This window comes from Carettochelys insculpta, chromosome 15 (genome assembly GCF_033958435.1).
Source record: "Carettochelys insculpta isolate YL-2023 chromosome 15, ASM3395843v1, whole genome shotgun sequence".
In the NCBI taxonomy this organism is placed as follows: Eukaryota; Metazoa; Chordata; order Testudines; family Carettochelyidae; genus Carettochelys; species Carettochelys insculpta.
In genome coordinates, this window is record NC_134151.1 from 27,262,552 (window position 1) to 27,286,344 (window position 23,793).

At 45.2% G+C, this 23,793-nt stretch overlaps 1 protein-coding gene across 5 annotated transcripts in view; it reads left to right on the forward strand.

Moving 5' to 3' along the window:
• Positions 1-676: 676 nt before the first annotated feature.
• LOC142021066 (F-box/LRR-repeat protein 21-like) overlaps positions 677-23,793 on the forward strand; it is a 36,847-nt gene continuing 13,730 nt past the window's right edge. For 2 of the 5 annotated variants that reach the window (XM_075009490.1, XM_075009493.1), the window contains exons 1-2: positions 677-867; positions 8,648-8,743. Coding sequence is in view for 2 of the 5 variants with exons in the window: in XM_075009493.1 (XP_074865594.1) it covers positions 8,675-8,743 (69 nt within the window). In the remaining 3 variants the exon portion in view is untranslated. Of the gene's footprint in view, positions 868-1,332; positions 1,485-8,647; positions 8,744-9,513; positions 9,654-23,793 lie in introns of those variants that run through there. The other 3 variants (XM_075009491.1, XM_075009492.1, XM_075009494.1) reach the window with 3 other exon arrangements.

Here is a 23,793-nt window from a genome sequence, read left to right on the forward strand (position 1 = left end):
GCAGAAGGACAAGAGGACACTTCTTCTTCTCGCTCCTTGGGGGGCTGTGGCAGGCTGCGTTGTGCCGGCCCTGGGCAGGAGAGGGCACGGGGAGCGGGAACAGCCCCTCTATGCCGGCCCTTGAGCGGAGCCTCCCCGAAAGCAGCGCGTGGGGCTGCTGGGCGTGGGTCTCAACGCTGGGGGGGGGGGGGGGGTTGCAGTATGGAGCAGGCTCCTCTGCGCCGCACGCTGGGGCCGTGTTTACACGTGCCCCAAACTTCGAAATGAGCTTATGGGAATAAGGGAACTTCGAAGTCGGTGGCGTCCTTTCGAAAAGGAGCCCCGTCGGGACGCGCCGCGCGGCTGCAAAGCGCGTCAATTTCGAAGCGCCGCTGCCGCCCGCATGCTAATAAAGCGCTGAATATGCATTTCAGCGCTTCATTAGTAAACTTCGAAATGGCCATTTGCATGGCCATTTCGAAGTTTGGGGCATGTGTAGACGTAGCCTGACTGAGCACACGCACGGGCGGGGAAGATGCCCCTTCTCACCCCCATTTTAAGCAACGAGGCACCATACCCCACCCTCAGTTCGCAGAACATGGCGCCGCCTTGCACGCGCGGCGGCCGGCGTAGCGGCTCCCAAACGCACTTCCCCGCCACCGTCCGGCTGAAGGACTTGCCCGCCCTACGTCAGGTGACTCGGCGCATGCGCTGCTGGGAACGTGCTTGGTGGGGGAGCCTTGGAAGAAGCTCCTACCCCCTCATCACAGGCGCGGCAGCGGACCGTGACTCTGCTGGCTTCTGTTAGCCGGGAAGTTTCTGTCCACGCCGGCTTCCTCCCCGACCTCCTCAACCTAGTCAGCCGGCGGGGACGTCGCGGCCGCAGCGGTGAGAGTGAGGGGGCAGCGCAGGCCGGTGGGCGCGGCGGCTGAGGGAATTAGCGCCTGCGCAACGTGGGCCTGTCAGGCTCGCGGGGAGCAGCGTGGGGGGGACGCTGTTTCCGTGCTTCGGGTTGCGAAGCTGTCTGGAGCGGGGCGGCGCGCGGGGGCAACGAACGGGGCCGGGGGCGCCCTAGGGAGGTGAGGGGGGCGGGATTTGGGCTGAGCAGGGGATGCGCGGGGGCGGGGCGAGGAGGGGGAGGGTGCTAGAGCCCTAACCTGCGGAGTCAGGAAGTGCCGCGGTGCGCGGTAATTGGCCTTGAGTCCTTAATTCACTCTGAGCCCCAAAGCTGCTTCTCCTTCTGACGTCTGTTCTCTTCGCGTGCGTGTCTGCGGCGCTTGTTTATAAACAGTGGCCCAGCTGCTGGGGTTATTCAAGTCTCCTCCCTCTGCGCGCCGGGCTTTTTCGGACTGGTGCGCTCAGAGTGAGAGATCAAACTGACACATGCCGGGTATCTCCAGGATCTTTGAAAAAAAAAAATCCTGCATCGGGCACTAAATTGACCGTCTACTAGTGGACATGTCAAGTGAGAGCCTTGGCAGAGCTTGGTGTCTAGAAGGAGAGAGGTAATAGTGACATCCAGCTGAAAGGTGCAAATGTTTTAGTAACAACAAGAGGTCATGTGGCACCTTAGAGACTAACAGATCCAGTGTCAGATGAAGCAGGTCTTTGCCCATGAAATACTGTGCTCTCAGATATCTGTTAATCTCTGAGGTGCCACAGGACTTCTTGTTGTTTTTTGAAGATACAGACTAACTCAGCTACCCCTCTGATAAATATTTTAGTGATACTCTTGTTAGGCATAGCTGGAGAGATGCCATCTTTCAGTCTGTAGATGGAGCTGATCTGGGTTTGTCTCAAAAGATTTCTTACAATTGTTTCTCTCTGAAAAATTTAACTAAATGATGGTGTCTGGTTAAACAGGTGGGATTTTTGTAATTTGGCCATGTGCAAAATACTTAAAATTAGGGTGAAATGCTGCAGGAAACACTGTAGGGAAAAAAGTCTTGATTTCTGTGATTCTATAATGAAGAATAGGTAGGCTTTAAAAGCTCCTCTTTGGTATTTTTGTCTTTGAAATGCTTCATTGTAGCATTGAGTAATTATGGAAAAAGGGGATTTTAAAACAGCTTTAACATGAAACTGAAAAAGAGGGCATTGCTTTTCAAATAGATTTCTGAATTTTTTTACTACTGGCAGTCATGGAAGATTAAAGTTATGGGTAAAATTTAAAGTTAATTTTGTAGCTTAATTTTTTCCAGTTATGTGGGCTCTTTGAAAATCTGGAACCCAACTTTATATTGGAAGTAACTATGTCATTACACACATTCTGTCGTCAAACATTAAAAGCAGGAAGATTAGCAAAGCATTTGTTATGAAGAGAGCTTTTTACATTTAAATATTGCTATGAAGCAAGTGTTTTCAACTTGTGAGTTGTGCTTACAGGACAAAGTTGCACAAAATGAAACATCTGTCTCCTGACCAAGGTTCTGTTTCTGTGAAACAATGTCTTTTCTTTGAAATAACAGGGTCCCATTTTAACAGATTATTATAGTTGCCAGTTATATTACTCTTCTTTCCTTAAGCTTTGACTTTGCCTTATTGAGGACCTGACGTTGCTGTCAGTGAAGGCAATTGGAGCAGATACTAAGTCAATAAACACCATTAAGAGCTTACAGCAGTGGTTCTTGCAATGAAATTTTTGCTGGCTTGCTGTGAAAAATTTCCCTAAAATACTTAGGGGAAAAGCAAATAAATATGCACCTGTCCAAATGGTTGTAATTGATTTATGTAGGGAGGGCTTTAGAGATGCTCATAAAACAACATGCAGTTGTATTTTTGCATATCAGGTTCCTTCTGCCTGCCTCAGCTGCCTTGGATCCCATGAACTCCCATGGTCCTCCTTGTTCCCTGCTGCTTCCCCTCACCCCCCCATGTAGATCATGCTTCCATAGCCATGTACCTTGTGCTCACTCAGCTCATTGCATTTTGACCAAAGTGCCCTGTAGGGTTGACCCTGCTAAATCCCAGAGCTGTAGCTCAGTGGCTTAAACCAAGGTGTGGGCTTGGTGGCTGAAGTCTGGAGCCCTGCCATCACAGAGGGCTGAAGTGATGCAGAGGGGTGGCTAAACCATGGGCTCTGCCAAAGATCCAAAACTGAAGAGGGATGGGGAGTAGCCCTGGAACTGAGGCCAGTGGGGGGAGGGTAACTGAAGTTTGCTGCTGGAGCCTCTGGCTGAAACCAGGGTGGGGGCCAGATTACTTTGCCTCCTTTCTCTTCAGGAGCCTGTTGTGGCCTTCAGAAAAGCACTTGTTGGCCACATTTGAGAAACACTGACCCAGAATCTGTTCTCTTTGGCTTCAGTGTCTGAATGCAAGAGCCAGTGACAGAGAGGTGGGAAATGTGTTTTGTATGGTGGTGGCACAGACCTTCTGTCATCTTGGACAAATCAGTTAAAAGTCTGTGCCTCCATTTATGCCTTGGGGGGAAAAAGTCATCTTTGTAAAGACTGAGAGCCTTGTGTTAAAGGCGCTATGTTAAGTACAGAGTATCAACAATGATTTGAAATTATAGTAACAGAGAAGTAGCCTTGTTAGTCAGTACCTTTACAAAACAAAAAAGCAGTCCTGTAGCACTTCAAAGACTAAAAATAATTTTTTAGATGATGAGTTTTCGTGAGACTGTGGGTGTCCTAGGAAAGCTCATCACCTAATAAATTACTTTGTTAGTCTGTAAAGTGCTACAGGACTGCTTTTTTATTTGAAATTATAGCTTTATTTATATTCAGATTTAATACTTTGAATTTTGTGGTCCTGGCTAAAGAGGATTCATATTCCTTCTTACAAGTAACATTTTAGTTTCCTGTAAATGAGACCATTTTTAAAATTGGAATGTCACCTATTCTGGCATTGCATTCTTTCTCTGCTAAAATGAAACTTGTCACTCTAACTTGTTTTACTGTCTCATTTCTTTTCTTTATTTTGATTGACTAACACAAAATGGCAATATATGCATTGTGCATGCAGCAGGATAGTCTTTTTTTTTTTTTTTTTTTTTTTTTTTTTGGTAAATGGACTTTCTATTGAATCCTGAGTGGGGAGATTGAGTCACAATATGAAAACTCACATAAAATAGATTTAATTAAATGTGTAAGTTAGAGTTTATCTGAGTTCTTCAGATTCCAGCTAAAGTACAGATTGCTGAGTTATTTGAAATTTTTCTTTTAAATTCTATTTTGCCTTGTAAGAGTGATTGCAAATGCTAACTAATCATTTTATTTGACTGTCTTTAAAAGAATGGTACCAGCACAGGATGATATGGGATGTTAAAACTGATTAGAAGAGAAATATACATTAATTCAAGGTCTATCATGATCTTGTTACATAGGCATTTTTTTAATTCTTTACTATTCTAAAATGGTGATTTTGGGTACCAGCATTGAAGTATGCATTCTTAAATAAAATCTTTGTCATCGTGGCAATTCAGCCAGACACTAAAGTTTGAATTTTAGAAATTTAAACAAGTCACTTAAATACTGAGAACTTGACTTGGTTACATTGCCAAAGTGATATTTATAGCGAAGTTCTTAGTTTTTCACAGCTATCAGTAACACCAAAATAAAATGTGCACATCACGATTTGAATATATATGTAATTTCTATGGAATGTCACCACTGTTTCTAAATATCACATCAATCAAATATTCAAAAAAATCTTCGATTTATAAGTTAGGTCAAATCTTTTTCATCTAGTTTTTACTACGTAACTTCTAATTTCTCGGTAAATCTCTTTGAGGGAACCCTGGAATATTTCAGTTATCTTTTTGTGGGGTGGTGCAGCATTTACAACTTGTGGGGCCTTAACTCTAAATAGATCGTTAGTCTTGTTTGTCCGGAAAACATAGTAAACTAAATTGGTGAAACAAAAGTGTTCATAATACATTTCAGCTATTTATGGCTATTTTAACTCAGGTATGTATTTTCCAAGAAGCATTTGACTTAATAACTCAGTTGCTAATTGAGCAAAATATATGTTCTTTTGACTTGCTTTCAATTTCTATTATAGTTGGATATTTCAAATCTTGGCCACGAGAGTAGGTAGTTTTTTTTTTAACTAATACACATAACTTCACCAAGAAGAGGAACCAGCCTACAGCACTTACCAGAAGCTATGTAACATTAGCCTTGTTTTGCTCAGCAATTGTCTCCTTCTGATTAAATAAAATTCTCACAAAGAACGTGTATTTTGCCCAAGTGACAACTTGCGCTTGAATTTCTCAACTGCATTAAACCCTTGAGTTGCGCAGGGATTGTGTTCCTGCAACCCCCACATAATTCAAGTTTTCGTGTAAGTTGTGGGGAGACAGGAACCAGGCTGCAGCCTGTTTCCTGGCTCCCCTGGGTTTGCAGGAGCTGGCAAAATGACCAGCCCACCAGGGCTTGTCAGTTTCCTGGCTCTGAGAGTGGCAGGTGACAGGAACCAGAGGGCAGCCTGGTTCCCATCTCCCTGCCACTTGCAGGACCCAAGAAACTGACCAGCTATGTCCTTGTTGGTTTCCTGGGTCCAAAAGCACTGGGGAGATGGGAGCCAAGAGGCAGTGTGATTCCCAGCTGCTTGCAGGACCTGGAAAACTGACCAGCTCATGGCTGGTCAGTTTCCTGGTTTCCGCAAGTGCAGGACAGCCAGGAACCAGGCTTCCTCTTGGTTGGTCCTAACTCCTTGTCCTCGCTTGGGGGACCTGGGAAACTGACCAGCCATGAGTTGTCAGTTTTCTGAGTCCTGCAAACTGCAGGGAACTGGGAACCAGGCAGCAGCCTGGCTCAGCTGAGCTCCCCTCTCCTTGCACAGCCAGGAAACTGACCAGGGCATCAGCCTTGGTCAGTTTCCTGGCTCCTGCCAGTGGAGGGAAGCTGGGAACCAGGAGTAGCCTGGCTTCTGACTCCCCTCCACTCCTTGGAGCCAGGAAACTGCTGCCCTGGTCAGTTTCCCAGCTCTGCAAGTGGAGAGGAGCTGGGAGCCAGGCTGCTGCTTGGTTCGCAGCTCCCCGCCACTCCTGGAAAGGGGAAACTGCTCCTGTCAGGAGCGGTACCTAAGAAGCAGGCTGCTGGTCCTGACAGGAGCAGTTTCCCGGCTCTTGTCAGGGATGGCAACCTGATTCTTGGCTGTTGCCCTGACAGGAGCGGCATTCGCATTAACCGATCTTGAGGGTTTACTGTATTAAATGTTCACTACTAGGATCAGGAACTGCAAGGGGAAGTCCATGAATCTTCAGGCATAGGTTCTTATGCCGTCAAGTTTGTGTAAAACGTGTAGACTATTAGTTTGTTCAAAACCTATTAGCACATAATGGGTTGCAAGTGACATTTTATCAAGGCAGTCATTGAACACCTGCTTGTTAGTTTTGTTTCCATGAACAACATGCTTCTCCACACCCTTTCACTCAGGCCACTGTTGTGGGGTACCACTTGGCCAGCTTTGTATGGCTCTGTATTCTTTCACAGTTTGTGGTTTCTGTCACGGCACTTAGTGTCATAAAGAAATGTCCATTGTGAAGAAAGTAGTCTTCATATTGCTTGTTTTCTTTGCTTTAATAGTTAGGTAGCAATATAAAGTTATTAGTTTGATCTAACGCCAATAGGATGCAAGTTGAACAATAAGGCAAAACTACAGTCTACACACCTGTACAAACACTTATTCCTTTCAGTTTAGTGGTGAGGTTTGTAGGATCACTTTTTATGTTAAGCTTTGTGTGCAACTGCTCATCTGTCAGACCTTCTAGCTATTTAGTTCTTATAGCGTTTGGTTGGGTTTATCTTAGACTTTCATTTCACATCTGTTACCCTGTAAGGTGCCACAGGACGACTTCTTGTCATTTCACATTGACTTCTCTGCATGTGTAGTTTATTTCTTTTAATAAATATCTTGTTACAGCTTTGTTAATTATTAGTCATATTTATTACATTTCTTTTAAAACTAGATGTCTAAAGCTGTGCAGATACAAAATAACTGCATCTGTAAAAAGAAATGATGTGCTGATATCTGCAACCATGTCCCTGGAGATTACAAGTTTGCAGAGTTCCAGATGCAAAATTTGTGTCCATATCCATAGCTGCAAAAATGAATCATATATATCTGCATCCATATCTGCCGGTTTAGATGCACAGCTGATAGCCACACATTTTCAGGGCTTTGTAGATGGCATTGTCTGCACTGTGTGCAATACTTTTTTCAGTTAATGAAATTTCTTTGGGCTAGTCTGAAAGCCTTAGATAACTTTAAATTTTCTGTATGATTTATCTTTTAATTTTATTGAAAGAGTAGAAGTCCCTAGTGCGGATTTACACAGTAAATCAAGCAGTTACATGTATCCTAATAATTGTGTGTATGAGAAATCTACTTCATTACAGTTTATGGTTTTTGGTTAGCTTAAGACTCTTAACTGTTGCATAATTACGAAGTGTGAATATTTTATGAAACATAATATCTATTTGATTTACTGTATTAAATCTGTATTGAGAACTTCTAAGCATATTCCCAATACCAAAATAAGAGGAATTTATTTTAACCGTGAATTGTAACTTGTGATGAGCTTAAATAATTAGATTTTGAAGTTATCCAGCCTAAATCTTGATGAAACACAGAAGCGTTTGTTGCTTTTTGGCATGTTGAGATTGTTACGTGTGCTATTGGTAAAAGCTTTAATAAGCAAACCACAAAAGATGGTATTGGGAAGCTATTTTTAATATGCAAAACTAAGTGGCATTTGAGACATTCAGTAGAAAGTGACTGTAAATAGTATTTTTGTCTTAGCTTATGTTTTGTCAAATTGAACAATGATGGGAAGACTCCCAAAATGCTGAAAATAAGACGGAGGGGTGAGTGAGGCTTTTAGTATTTTTCAGAAATATAAATGTATTGAAGTAACATATTAGTATCTACTGTGCGATCACAAAAATAGCCTACTGATCTGATTATACTAAAGATTCTTGATGTTAAGAAAACTCCTTTATGTAGTAGCAGACTGTGATAAATGAAAAATCTTTGACACAGGAAAAATAAGGAAGAGCCTGTACTGTTTCTCTTGTTGATACATTTAGCCTAAATCTAACTTTAAAGCAAGGCTGGGGGAACTCCTGATGTGCGGTCCAGTTCTAACACATGGCCTGGATCTGCCTCTCAAGATTTGGAGCTCCCCTCCTGAGCATCTGACCTGGTTGGTGGTGGAAGTGGCTCCGGGTGTCTTTGCCTCCCCTCGCTGAGGGAACTGCAGTGCAGCACTGCCTGGGAGGCTTTTCTCTCATTGCTCTGATTGGCTAGAATTACAGACAATCAGAGCAGCAGGGGGTGCAATGCTGGGTATGGCTGCCAGATTAGAGTTTCAATTTGTACTATTGTATCAGTTGATCATTTTTGAAAATTCTTATATACAATTTGGCCAGTATACTCTTAATTTGTACTCATCTCTTTCAATGTCATGCTTATCTTGAACAGAACTAGTCTTCTCTCTATTTCGATATTTATAGCATGAGAAGACATCCAGGCTGTTAGGCCGACACTATCAACCTTTTTTTTGCTGTGCTGAGGGATGCTAAATTTCTCTGTATAAACATCAGTAGGGAGGTCAAAGTCTATCGAGGTGCCTGTACTTCCTTATTAACATGTTCATTCTTTTACTGGATGGAATCTTAGTCTTAATTTTTAAACTTTTGTTGCATTTTAATCTGGACAGGAAGTGAAAGCGGACAGATGCTGGTGAATGCCCCATGGATGCGGCTACCACAGTTCAATCATACACTACCTACCAAAACTTGGATGTTTTATCTCGGTAAGAAAACTGCTTCATAATGGTCTGTACAACTTATAAAATTGGGCTTTTACATTTGTTTTATAATTTTACAGTTTTAAAATATGTGAGGATGTTAGTTGTTAGTTGCTTTGTCTTCTGTTATGATCTTACATGTATATTTGCGTAATTCCTAATTATAAATTATTTACTATCAGTTTTCTTGTATACTATAACTATTGATCACATTCTTGCGGTGCATATACAAAACAGAAGGATAAAGTCAATTTAAAATATCTTCTGTTAAGAATATTCTTTAAAAGTAGGATGCACAGGTGACAGAAGATTCTGTAACTGTGAGAAGTTGAAGTTTAAAAAAGAAAAAAAAATCTGTGGATTCTGTCACACAGAAACATCAGAGAAATGCAGTCCCACAGCTCTTAGATTCTAACTTATGTGAGCTGCGCAATGCTTTTTTTTTTTCCCCAGAGTTACTTGGTTGAGTGGAATGCTATATTTGTTCTGATTGCGTGGTAATGGTATTTACTGTGTAATTTCAATCTCTGTAATTTTATAGCTAATGCTAACTGAGTGTCTTCTGAGAGAATAAAGTGGCACAAGATGAAAGCCATGCTTCTTTAAGGTCCCTGTTGTGTTGATAAACTGCTGAGCGAACCTGTTGACATTAGCTTCTTCAGTAGTGCTCTTGGTTTAATAAAATACTTAATTAGAATTCTTACAGAATTCTTAAAGTCCCTTGTGGGTTTCCCAGACTTTGCAGGTCAGTTTGTCTTTGGTCAATGACTTCACAGGTCAGTTCATCTTCTGGGACCCTTCCCTGCCTTCTGGTTAAGGAATCCTTTCACGTATACAGCATGGCTCAGCAATGGGATGGATGTTCAAATACCTGAAAGGTGCTGGTGTTAGACAGGAACTTCCACATTCTTTGGAGGTATGTGTGCATGTGCACCTCTGATTCTAGGCTACCTTGATTGCATCATCTGGAAATTAGATTGTAGCTAACTTCAGTGGTAGAAAATATGTTCTTAAGAAATAATTGTTTGTGACATACATTCTATTTTGTTAGTTCATATCAGAATGGAGCAGAAGGATCTGTGAATAATTATCTATAAAAGGCAAACGGGGGGTGGGGTGGGGGGAATCTATAGTGCTGATGAAGTAACACATACAAGTACCAGAAAACTTTTTTTTTTTTTTTCAGTTTATGGTTCTAAATTTGGTATTTCTCAACAGCATGATGGAAATTTGTAAGAATTTTAAAATATTGAAGATGTATATAAAATACCAAAATGGTAACAGACTCAAATATTCAAAATGATAGTTAGTGCAGTAATTATAATTATTTTGTTCTTCTTGTAGTCTACATTTCAGTTCATGTATTGTATGTGTTTGGCATTTACGAGGTACTTATTCCATATTTTGGCCCCACCCTACCATTTGAGGTGTGGTCACAATTGTTGCATTTTCATGATTGCCAGCTGCCCAGACAGTCCCTGGGAACCAGTGGCACCAGCTGCAAGTTAGACAAGACTCTGGTGCTTCCACCTTATCTATGCTGGTTCCAAAAGTCTATTTCTGAGTAACTGGTTCTTCATGCCTTAGAGAGAAGGCTTGCATAGTTTTCGTAGTTGTGTTGTTTAGATGGTGGTAGAGTCAGAAATAGAATTAAAATTAAAATTTTAGCAGTGTCTAATATTCCGTGAAATTTTGAAGTGAATAATAAATTACATGCAAAAAGTTGCACTAAAACATGCAAACATCTTAACGCACATGCACAATATTTTTTTCATAAAGGCTGATAGAAAATTGGTGAGACTGGAGGGAACACTTTGGTGCACAGACTCTTTCAATTTTCTTTCAACCATGACACCTTCTACCTTGTCTCTTTCCCACTTATGGTTCCTAGTCCCACTTTTTTTTTTCCCTTATCTAGCAAGCCTCGAATTTTAACTTCTGAGACACCTTATCCTAGTTTCTTCGGCCAGCCAGGCCTAGTCTTGCCCCTCTGGGCTTCCAGTCTATTCCTCACCTACCTCCTATATTTCCTGTCCCTTTGGTTTCTTTTCTCAGCCTCCTCATTTAGTATGTGTCGTGTCTCCCTTCTCCAGGCTACTTGCTCAGCAACTCCTTGTCTCCCCAAAGCTTTCTCAGATTTTTTTTCTTCCTGCACATTGGTGCTCATCCAATCACAGTCTATGCCACCTAATTTTTTCTGTAGTCCACCCTCATTCAAATTGAGGTGTCCTCTGCCCTTCCAGGCCCATCAATGATGTTATTGAGAGTACAGAAAACCACTTGTCATGTCTGTTGTCCAGCCTGGCTTGCAGCACCTCTATCCTGTAATTTCAGGGAAGGTCCTGCTCGAATCGAAGCTGGGGTTTGTGACCAAAATCTTTAGGGAATCTAGCCATGAAGCTCTGGCAAGTCTTGCAGTTTGTCAGATACTTGTAACTTGGGCCCCATTTGGACAGATTTTCATGGAATAATACAAGGCACATTCTTGACACAGAAGACTCCCAAATGAAAAGCCCTCATTTAGAGTATATGGTTGCTTATCAAAGAAGATTCCAGAAATCAACCTGGGAAAGTGTGTACACTAGACGTTATTCTTAGACATTAGCTGAGCTATTTTGGGTGACTTTTTTTTTTTTTTTTTTTTTTAATTTCATCCAGAGGAAGGTGACGTGGTCTGAAAAATGTCATCCCAGGAAATTTTAAAGTTTGCAAAGTTCCAAGGAACAACAAAGAGGGTCTTCTAATGGGAAGCTGCCGATAGTATCAGAATACTAATTTTGTTATGCTAAAGAGCCATTTAGTCATTGTTTTAACAGTTTGTAAATTTGGTCACTTAGGTGACTACAGATTGACTTTCTCTAGTTCAACGCCCTCAGGCCCTGAGCAGTGTCGAATGGGAGGTCATTATTGTCCTGCTGCATGATCAGTGCTTCCACTGATTACTGGACTCTTACAAAACATTTAAGCATAAATTATAGCTAAATAACACACAGCACTTTTGGCTGTAAACAGACATTATGGGACCATATGAAATTTGGCTGCACCCATGATAAATGGTTGTCCGGCTAAGTAAAATCATGCTAGATTGCAGATGATCTTGGATAAGAGAGTACCAGACTAGAGATGTTAGACCTGTATTTGAAAAAAGGGTGTGAATAGTGGAGCAACACATCAAATTTATATTAACGTGAACTCGTACATTTGCCTAAGTTCTTTAAAGTAGTAAAAATCAGATATTTGATGAGATTTGGAACCCTTACCAGTTAGAGGCAAAACTTTGTTCAAATGTATTTTTTGTCACAATTGCTTTTTTTTAATGTGGTTTTCCTCTCCCTGTTGCTTTGTGAAGACTACATAACAGGAAACTTAAGTACAGTGGAATTCTCTGTACAAAGAGCAGAATATTTTTGAAATCTTTCAATTGTTGTAGTCTTGGCTGTGCAAAGGTAGTGGATGAAACTTTTTTTTTTCTATTCTTGGACCTGATTAACTTTCAGACTTGTAATATGAAATGCACGTGTAAGGCAAAATATTTCTGAATTGTTTAAAGTGTCTTCAGAGTTTTGTTATTTTGATTTTTTTTTTTTGTCATTGTGAATATGATCATATTTCGCCATAGTCGTTAAAGTGGATTTACTGCTTCTGAAGGTGGTTGTGATAATTGTGACTGACATCCTCTGTGTACAAAAGAAACATCAATTATGCTGGTCAGAGTGGGGTATCTTTTTCACAGAGCTAGTTAAAATGCTTTCTTTCCCATTGGTATCTCTCCACATTGATCATATCTATTTCCTGCTCTTGGGAGTGCTCTGAACCTTTAAATCTTGTTCAGCTCCCCACCAACCCTGGAAAATCAGGTAGCATCAGTAGTGGAAAATTTCATCTTTCTGTTTTTTAGAAAACTGTCGTTTCATCTCAGATTATAGATCACTACAGCCTTATCTCTTTTTTTTCCACATTCTAGGTTCCTGAAATAATTCTGACACTAAATGTGAAAGCTTTGCAGGTGTACTACAGTGGGGAGAACACAGCTACCCATTTCCTTAGTGGAATAGGATATCATAAATGCATCATTTGTTTCATAGTTTTTAAGATGACACTAAACTGGCAACAGAAGCAGGCTTAATCCTCAAACCTCTTCAGTTTAGCAGAAACTGCCTTTAACATTGACCATTATGTCCATCTAAGATTCTTCCCCTTTTGATGAAGCTCCATCACAGCCATCAAGTCTTTGTGCTCATTTTGTTTTTGGCCTCTGTTTGAAGTGGTTAGCAAGGGTTCCAGTTATGATGAAAGGCATGTGATCTTACAAGATTTAGAACAGATGCCAACTGATTTAGAGCCGCACTGTTAATTAACTTTTCTGACCTCTTCCCTGCTTGCCTACATAAACCTGCCCATCTAGTGCAGCTTGGAATTTAGGCATCCAACTCCTTTTGACTTGCCCCAGCTACCATATATGTCTTGGAAAAAATCTCCCTTTTGGTCTCCAAAGCATTTAAATATTTGAGGGGTATAAGCCACTGATATTGGAAGTACATCAGTATTTTCAAAAAGCGGTTGGATGACTGGGAAATACTAGATTTAATGTTTATACACCTTTGTATATAAAAGGTGCTTCTTCTTCGAGTGGTCCCCGTGGGTGCTCAGCAACAGGTGTCGGGCTTGTCCGGCGCCGCAGATTGGAAATCTTCCAGCAGTTTCTCCTGGATCACACATGCGCCGGCGCGCGCCGCTCCCCTGCGCACCCCTGGCCGCGTGCGCGATCCGGTCCCCGCCAGGTCCTTCTCAACCGCCATCGGCTGCAGACGGAAGCCACTCAGGCTAAGGCCAGAGTCAGATTAAATAGTGGGTTTTTTCTATGTGTCATTTGTTGTTTTTGGTTATTAAACAAAAAAAAAAAGAGAGAGAAAGCAAAGACAAAGAGAATATCAGCAAAAAAAAAAAAAAAAGAGAGGAGCGGAGAAGAGAAGAGTGGATGTGAAGGCCATTTAGGCCACCCGCTGCCCCGCAGGCTGGTGATCACTATTTGGGGTGGAAAGGCACGGATTAAGTGCCAAGTACCCTATTAACAGTAAAGGACTCACCACAATGGCCTCTTCAGGTTTTAAAAAGCATGAGTCATGCCGTGAAGCTATGCTGGCCTCCGTGGGGCATAGCGGATGCATCTGATGCCTGGGGGAATCACAGGCTACCCAGAAGTGTTCTCACTGTGCTAAGCTCACAGCCAGGGCCAGGAAGGACAGAGCGATGAGGCGTAAAATGCTCTTGTTGATAAGGCTCTCCAGCCGGACTTGCGGGAGAAGCCTCACCCAGAAGGGCCCTCTGGGTTGCATAAGAGGAGGGCAATTTTCTCTGACTCCCTTGGTGCAGAAACGGAGGAAACTCTCCCTGGCTAATCCTCGCCAGCGTTTGCAGCGAGCAGGACGAGCGGAGCACACAGCCCCCAGCCGCATACTCAGGCAAGCGGCAGCACACGTGGCAGAGGCTGAGCCTCTGGTTATACAACAGCCAGCATGCGCGGCACCTAGAGCGTCAGCGAGGCAAGCGCTGGACCCGGTGGCACCGCCACAGGCGGCACCACCCCCCCGCAGCACCAATGGTGCAGGGGCACCAGGCACGGAGCCTGCAGGCACCGGAGGAGGATACCCGTGCGGCACAGCAGCTGACGGTGCCGAGCGCGGCGCTGACAGCAGGGCCAAGATCCCCGGCACGGGAGGGGGCGGTGCTGGCCCCGCAGGGGAGGGGCAAGGCAAAATCAAAAGCCTGGCACCGCAGTCCATCTCCGGACAGGGCTGCGCTGCTGTTAGCACCAAGCCCTCCCCCTGTGATACACATGCTGCACCGAAGGCCTGTGTCTCCACCAGCCCGTCCGGAACCTCCTTCTCCGTTGCTCCAACCAATGTCACCATGGCTTGGGCCACCTTCACCATTTCTGGGATTGGATCCCCTGGAGTACTATCACAAGCCAGTTTCACCTCTATCTGTGTCGTTGCGGAGGTCTCGCTCTCCCAGACATCGGGGGTACACACCCCGTGAATGGTCTAGGTCTCCATCCCCGGACCCTTGCCCATGCTGCCATGGTCGTCCTTATCATGCTGGACACAGACGCCACAGGCCTACACCCAGGGGCAGGTCCCCCCCCCCCCGGCCGCTCAATACCCCCGTGGGCACTCCCGATCGGGGACGGAAACACAGTTGTCTCAAGGGGAGTTAATTTTAGAACCCCGAGACTTTCCTTCACAGTCCTCCAGCGAGCACGTGTATCATCGACCGCAGGAGCCCGAGGGTTCGAGGGAGGTTTACCCTAGTGGTTCCTCCTCATCCTCCCCAGATGAGGCCATGGCCCCCGGGGATGTCTCTCCCCCGGATGACCTTAAACAGTTTCAGGAGCTGTTTAAAAGGGTGAAGTCATGCAAGACATTCAAACGGCAGAGGTGCAGGAGAAACATCACAAACTCCTGGAAAATTGGAGACCCCCGGCTTCATCCAAAATTGCTATTCCGCTGGACGAAGCCATTCTGGAATCAGCCACTACTATATGGCAGACTCCGGTCTCTGTTCCACCTACGAACAAGAGAGTGGATAAGAAGTACTTCGTCCCGGCAAAGGGCATGGAGTTCCTCTTCAGTCACCCACAACCAAATTCTTTGGTGGTCGAGTCGTCCCAGCAGAGGTCAAAGGCTTGTCAGTACAAATTGGGGGATCGGACAAAGATGCTAAGAGGCTAGAGCTGTTTGGCAGGAAGGTATATTCCTCTTCTACCCTGCTATTGAGAGTGGCAAATTATGGGCATACCTAGCAAACCATAATTTTGATAATTACTCCAGGCTTACTCCCCTCATGGATTCACTTCCGGAAGACAAAAAGCCGGTGTTAAAGGCGATTGTTCAAGAGGGCTACGCAGCATCGCGGACGGGAGTCCAGATTGCCCTGGTCGTGGCGGACACGGCGGCACGTTCAACGGCTACAGCAGTGGTCATGCGTAGAGAATCCTGGCCCCAGACGTCGGGTATCCCGAGGGACCTACAGGCGAAGATCATGGACCTTCCCTTTGATGCACAAAAGCTGTTTGCAGACTCAAACGACTCGGTCCCTCACTCTAGTAAGGACTCGAGAGCTACACTTAGAGCCTTGGGCATTTATACTCCCCCATACAGGAGGGAAAAATTTTATCCTCAGCAAAGACGCTACGCTTACAACCACAGCGTGCTCAATATCAACGGGGCTACGGCCAAGGGCGCTATCAACAGCAGCAACAGTACAGAACTCCTAGGTGACGTTCTCAACAAAGCTGTACGCCCTCGGGTCAGGCCCAAAGGCGGCAAGTTTGACGGGTATGTCGGGGGCTATACTATCAATACCCTCGCTCAATGCCACTCTCATCTCATGTTCCATCATCGCCTCAGACCGTTACACTGCCAGTGGCAAAAGATCACCACAGACAAATGGGTGCTGGAGATCATAGCCATGGGTTACGCGATCCCCTCCCAGTCGCTTCCACCAACGAAGCCTCCCACCAGGCCTCACCTCAGGGACGCTGCCACGAGGCGAGGCTCAAGCAGAAGGTGAATCACCTTATGTTCATAGGGGCGGTGGAAAGAGTGCCAGAATAATTCCAGGGGTAGGTTTTTATTCACGCTACTTCCTACCAGAGAAGAAAACAGGAGACTGGAGGCCCGTCTTAGATCTTCGGGGCCTCAACCATTACTTGCGCAAGCAACGTTTTCGGATGATCACAGTTGCCTTGATACTCACGGCACTGGACGATGGAGACTGGGTTGCAGCACTCTACTTACAAGATGCTTACTTTCGTATAACAATCCACCCGGCACACAGACGCTTTCTCTGCTTCACGGTCGGCCTGGAGCGCTTCCAGCACAGGGTTCTTCCGTTCGGCCTCTCCTCGGCCCCCAGAGTCTTTACCAAAACCCTGGCAGTGGTGTCAGCCTACCTGCACAGACAGGGGGAGTTTATTTTTCCCATATCTGGGCGACTGTCTGCTAAAAGGGGCCTCGAAGGCAGAGGTCTCACGCATGATACGTGTCATAGCGGACACGTTTCTTTGCTGGGCCTGGTTATCAACCTCGCAAAGTCAAAGTCTGAACCCACACAACATATAGAGTTCGTAGGGGCACGCATAAACTCTATCACAGCAAGGGTGTACCTACCTGACGCCCACTTCCGCGCCATCAGTTCGCTAGTGCAAGTCATCACATACAGCCCCACGGTGCCGGTCTTAACGTGCTTGCAGCTGCTGGGCCACATGGCGGCAGCGACGTTTGTGGTACAGAATGCCAGGTTGCACATGCGAAGCCTGCAGTATTGGCTGGCGAGCGTTTACAAACCGGCATCCCACACTGTCCACAGGGTGGTGTCGCCCACAACAGAGGTGTGCAGATCCCTGGCGTGGTGGGAAAACCCCGAGAATGCGCTAGTGGGGGTGCCTTTTCACCAACCACAAATTTCTATTTTTCTTACTACCGATGCCTCCCACGTAGGATGGGGAGCGCACATCGGCGCCAAGGTAACGCAAGGGCTGTGGTCCCCTGCGTAACAGACACTGCACATAACCATACTGGAGCTCAGAGCAGTGTTCAACGCCTGCAGACGTTTTTGAAATTACCTACATGGCAAAGTAGTTGGGATTCAATACCGACAATACCTCCACTATGTTTTACATCAATTGACAAGGAGGAGCACGATCCCGTGCCCTATGCGCGGAAGCGGTCCGATTGTACAATTGGTGCATCGCCAACAACATAACGTTGAAAGCCTCGTACTTGCCGGGCGCTCACACCGTGAAAGCAGATCAGCTGAGCAGGCGCTTCGCAGTCACGCACGAATGCAGATCAGCTCCGATCTGCTACGGTGCATTTTTCGTACATGGGGGTTTCCCCAGATCGATCTGTTTGCCACCCAGTACAACAAAAAGTGTCCCCAGTACTGCTCCAGGGCAGGAGTGGGGCGGGGGTCCCTGGGGGATGCATTCATGTTTTCATGGAAGGGCTCCCTACTTTATGCGTTTCCCCTGCAGCGCTTATCCGCAAGGTCTTGCACAAAGCCAGAAGGGAGAGAGCTCGCATGAAACTGATAGTCCTGCTTGGGATCGGGAGCAATGGTTTCCCTGGCTTCTGCGCATGTCGGACTGCCCACTACTCCCTCTACCAGTGGCGCCAGACTTACTCACGCGGGCTCAAGGGTCCATAGTGCACCCGCATCCTCAGGGTCTGCACCTACAAGCATGGCTAATCCATGGCTCAGCTCCTTTAAAGAGCACGTGTAGGGAGGGAGCACAACAAGTCCTGGAATGTAGCCGAAGGACCTCCACCAGGAGGACTTACAAGCAGAAATGGACTCGATTCACAGCCTGGTGTTCCGCCAAGCAGTTAGCTCCCCTTGACGTTCCTATACCTGTAATACTAGAACACTTATTGGACCTCAAGAGAGGCAGGCTTTCTCTATCCTCGCTAAAGGTCCACCTCGCCGCTATATCAGCCTTTCGGCATACAGAGGAAGGGCCCACGGTATTCGCCCATCCTATCGTTACCAGGTTCTTGAAGGGGCTGGTAAACCTGTACCCCGCTCGGTAACCGCTTCCACCATCGTGGAATTTGGACTTGGTGCTCAGCACGCTATCGGGTCCACCTTTTGAACCATTAGCCACAGGTCCCATACGTCTCCTTACGTAAGAACATAAGAACATAAGAATGGCCATAGTGGGTCAGACCAAAGGTCCATCCAGCCCAGCATCCCATCTGCCGACGGTGGCCAATGCCAGGTGCCCCAGAGAAGGAGAACAGAAGACAATGATCAAGTGATTTATCTCCTGCCATCCATCTCCTGCCCTTGTTCTGAAGGCTAGGGCACCATACTTTATCCCTGGCTAATAGCCATTTATGGACCTAACCTGCAAAAATTTATCAAGCTCTTTTTTAAACCCTAATAGAGTCCTGGCCTTCACATCCTCCTTGGGCAAGGAGTTCCACAGGTTGACTGTGTGCTGTGTGAAGAAAAATTTCCTTTTATTAGTTTTGAACCTACTACCCATCAATTTCATTTGGTGTCCCCTAGTTCTTGTATTACGGGAAAAGGTAAATAATTTTTCTATATTCACTTTCTCCACACCATTCATGATTTTATATACCTCTATCATATCGCCCCTCAATCGCCTATTTTCCAAACTGAAAAGTCCCAGTCTCTCTAGCCTCTCCCCATATGGGACCCGTTCCAAGCCCCTAATCATCTTAGTCGCCCTTTTCTGAACCTTTTCTAATGCCAATATATCTTTTTTGAGGTGAGGAGACCACATCTGCACGCAGTACTCAAGATGTGGGCATACCATAGTTTTATATAGGGGAAGTATGATATCTTTTGTCTTATTATCGATCCCTTTTTTAATAATTCCTAACATCCTATTTGCCTTACTAACTGCCGCTGCACACTGTGTGGATGTCTTCAGAGAACTATCCACTATAACTCCAAGATTCCTTTCCTGATCTGTCGTAGCTAAATTTGACCCCATCATGTAGTACGTGTAATTTGGGTTATTTTTTCCAACATGCATTACCTTACACTTACCCACATTAAATTTCATTTGCCATTTTGCTGCCCAATCACTCAGTTTGCTGAGATCTTTTTGTAGTTCTTCACAATCCCTTTTGGTTTTGACTGTCCTGAACAACTTGGTGTCATCTGCAAACTTTGCCACCTCACTGCTTACCTCATTTTCTAGATCATTGATGAACAAGTTGAACAGGATCGGTCCCAGGACTGACCCCTGGGGAACACCACTAGTTACCCTCTTCCATTGTGAAAATTTACCATTTATTCCCACCCTTTGTTTTCTGTCTTTTAACCAATTCCCGATCCGTGAAAGGACCTTTCCTCCTATCCCATGACCACCTAATTTACATAAAAGCCTTTGGTGTGGGACCGTGTCAAAGGCTTTCTGGAAATCTAGGTTTATTATGTCCACTGGGTGCCCCTTGTCCGCATGTTTATTAACCCCTTCAAAGAATTCTAATAGATTAGTTAGACACGACTTCCCTCTGCAGAAACCATGCCGACTTTTGACGATAAAAACAACCTTCCTCCTTGCAACTACGTCAGCCCGCAGGGTGAGTGAGCTCGAGGCAGTGATGGCAACGCCACACTGCGCAGTATCCTCAAAGGAGGCGGTAAGCTTAAGGCTGCACCGAGCGTTTGTTCCAAAAGTCTCTTCGGAGTCCAATCTTAACGAGCCAATAGTTTTACCCTCGTTTTACCTGAAGCCTCACAGCTCCAGCAAGGAGGCACGCCTGCATCTCCTGGATGTGAGGAGGGCGTTGGCCTTCTACATAGACAGAACTAAGTCCTTCTGGAAAACGGACAGGCTCCTAGTCTCTCTTGCTCCCAGGTCAAAAGGAGAAGGTCTCTCTTCACAGAGAACTCTCAAAGCACATTGTGTTCTGTATAAAAATGTGTTACGAGCTTCAAAATGCTCCTTTGCTGGCCCCGCCCAGGGCTCACTCCACCAGGGCGGTGGCGGCGTCAACAGCCTTCTTCAAGGGCATCGCGTTACAAGACATCTGTAGAGCGGCGACCTGGTCATCCTACGACACCTTCACCGAGCATTATGCCCTGCCTCGGATATTCGAAGAGGATACCCGTCTGTCGACAGCAGTCCGCTCGGGGACAAGCTGCACATAAACCGATTACCCACCTCCTTACTTGGGTTACTGCTGGGTAGTCACCTATTGTGGAGCACCCACAGGGACCACTCGAAGAAGAAAGAGAAGTTACTCACCTGTAGTAACGATGGTTCTTCGAGGTGTGTCCCCGTGGGTGCTCCACCACCCGCCCATCCTCCCCACTTCGGATCTCTGTCTAGTGTTTTTCAGGAGCATCCGAGGCGGTTGGTCAAGGAACTGGCAGGGACTGGATCGCGCGCACGGCCGGGGGCGCGCAGGGGGACGGTGCGCACTGGCGCATGCGCGATCCAGGAGAAACTGCTGGAAGATTTCCAATCTATGGCGCCGAGCGAGCCTGACACCTATTGTGGAGCACCCATGGGGACACACCTCGAAGAACCATCGTTACTACAGGTGAGTAACTTCTCTTTATTGGGCTAAATGCTACCTTCCATATTTTAAATGGTAAAAGCTTCTTATAAAGCTTGTGGACTAAAAGGCTGAGGGCGGAGTTTGTTGTAACCGTGTTTGTCCCAGGATATTAGACAGGCAAGGTGGATGAGATCTTTTTTGGGACCAATTTATATTGCCCAGTAAAAGCTCAAAAGCTTGCTTCTCTCACTAGCAGAAGATGCTTTATCCACTTTGTCTCTAAGATATGGGTTTGGGTTATTTTCCAGACACTCTCCTATAGGTGAGCAGAAAGTTAAGCTTTTCATCATTCAGATTAGTTGTCTCAAGTCTGTGTAAAACACTGTAAACTGTGAAATACGGGGTGAGCATTGTTTAACATTTTTGGGCATTGTAGAGAAGAATAGACATTCAGTCAGAATTCCTTATCTGCAGCAATTACTGGATTAACATGCTTGGATTTGTGTTCTGTTTAATTTGGATTCATGTTCTGTTTAATTTACACATTCCTGTGTGCATCTTAAACTATAATATATGTACTGAAGTCTGGTCCATAGAGTTCAATATAACTAGGGCCCTACCAAACTCATGGCCCATTTTTGTCAATTTCAAGGTCATTATATTTTAAGAATTATAAATTTGATTTACTCAATTAAATTTCAGAATGTTGTAACTGTAAGGGATTCTGACCTAAAGAGAAGGGGGATTTTTGCAGTGTGGGAGAATCGGGAGGGTTCCAAAGGCTATTGTACGATTGTTGTGGTACTGCTACCCTTACTTCTGTCCTGCCTCTGGCAAGGCACTGCCTTCAGACTGGGCTCCTGGGTAATAGTTGCCGCTCTCCAACTGCCCAGCTCTGAAGGCAGCACCAGAGTAAAGATGGCTTAAAAAACACAAGACCACTCCTCCAAACTCCTCTTTGGGCCAGGCATTCTGACTTGAGAAATGTTGATCTCATGAAATATCGTATAGGGTGGAAGCACACAGAAGACTGGATTTCATTGTCTTTGCTATGTTTTTCATGGCTGTGAATTTGGTATAGCCCTATCTTCTCAGACATTTTGGCTCATGGCCCATGCTGCTCAATGCAAACCTTTCTGTGGCCCACCAGCTAACCACTCATGATGACAAAATGCCTTCACTTTTCTCTAAATACCTTAAATACTAACGTGCTCATATTAGGTTAATGGAGCTATAATGCAAGGGGGCATATATAACAGGAAAGAGAGGAAATATTAATCAAAATCAAAATTAGATTAAGCCCTTTAACTTCATCATGTTAGTTTAGCAAACTTTGTTTTAAATAGTCATAAATTATGTCCAAAACAAAGGTTTCTGTGTTGTCTTTGTGGGGTGGGAAACCTTTTTGGGCCTGGGGTCACTGATCCAAAGAAAAATCAGTCAGGGGCACACAAGTGAGAGGCAACCCCCTAAAAAAAAAGTGCCACACCCCAGCCCTCTCTGATGTGGCCCCCAACTGAGAAACCTCAGTCCCCTGGCACTGCAGCCTGATGGGGGCAAGCAGGAATGGAGGCAAGAAGGACCAAGGTTCAGGGTTCCCATGGGCCAGATTAACTCTTTTAGGGTCCTAGGGTTAGTAGATTTTTGTGAGCCCCCCATGAAGCCAAAATAAGCCATGAAGTGGGATAGGAATGGGGGGTGACAGTGGGGGTCTGGATGGGAGGTGGGATGCTGGAGATGGCTGGAAGCAGGAGGCCACCTAGGAGGGAGGTTGCAGAAGCATGGTCAGAGGTCTGGAAGGGAAGCAGGATGCAGCAGTGGCCTGAGGGTTTGGGTGTTTGAAGAGGGAGAGGGTGCAGGAGAAGGCTGGGGTGCGGAATTTCTGTGAAGTGTGTGTGAAGGAGGTGGTGGTGTGTAGTCTGGCCATGGCAGGAATGAGGCGGGAGGGTACTTATCTGGCTTTGTGCTGTTCCCAGGCATGGCTTCCTGCTGTTCCTTTTGGCCTTGATTCCAGAGTTGCGGTCACTGGGAGCAGTGGGGAAAACTTACAGGCATTGCATCTGTGTGCTGCTCTTCCCCCAACAAGGGGAAGGGGAGTGGCAGCACTTGGAGTGGCTTGCTTCCTGCATGAGCTCGATCTAGCAATGAGGCTTGGGGCTTTCTCTTCTGCCTTCCCTGGCCGGAAGCCAGTGCTGGTGCTGCAACCTCACAGGATGGGTGCTCAAGGCTAGAGCACCAATAAAGGCTCTCCACTGCGGAGGGAGGGGAGAGGGGATGAACTCAAACCTTGGCCCATTTGCAAGGTTGCCACAGACCACTAGTGGTCCATGGACCACATTTTGAGAACCAGTGCCTTAAACATAACTTTGAGTAACTATTTTACATGAAAAGTGGGGAACTGAGCTGAAATTGAAATGATTGGATATCTGCATCGACATCTGTGAATGCAGGTAAGGATATCATTGGATTTGCCAGGTTCTACTAATATATATGTGGCCTTTATGCAGTTCCCTATTGCGAGAATGTAAAATGCAAACACAACAATTAGATTGGTCTTTCAGACTAACTTCATTACTTTTTTGTGGTTAATATTTAATCGATTTATTTGCAAAAAGATTGTAAAGGCTTCTGATTATGGCACACATCACAGGGTTTCCAATCTATCAAACTGCAAGACTGGAAAGTACTAAACTACAGAGACATACCAGATTAGAGTGAGTTTTATGATAACAATGAAAGAGGTTTGTTTGCCTACCAAAATTAATTTCTGTTTGGGCCAAATGCTGTAGCAGTTTAGATTAAACCCATAAACATGGACAAATGTGGTCTTGCATTATGTATGTTGCACTATGCTTGGGGAATTCTTATCCAGCAAGCCTGTTACATAAGGTAAATTTCTGAAAGCTCACTACCCATAACAACTGAATCAGTATCTTCCTTTTTTTATAGTCTTAAAAATACCACAGCACAGGCCTAAATTGAATTACCACTTCCTTATTTTCCTGTGGTTCT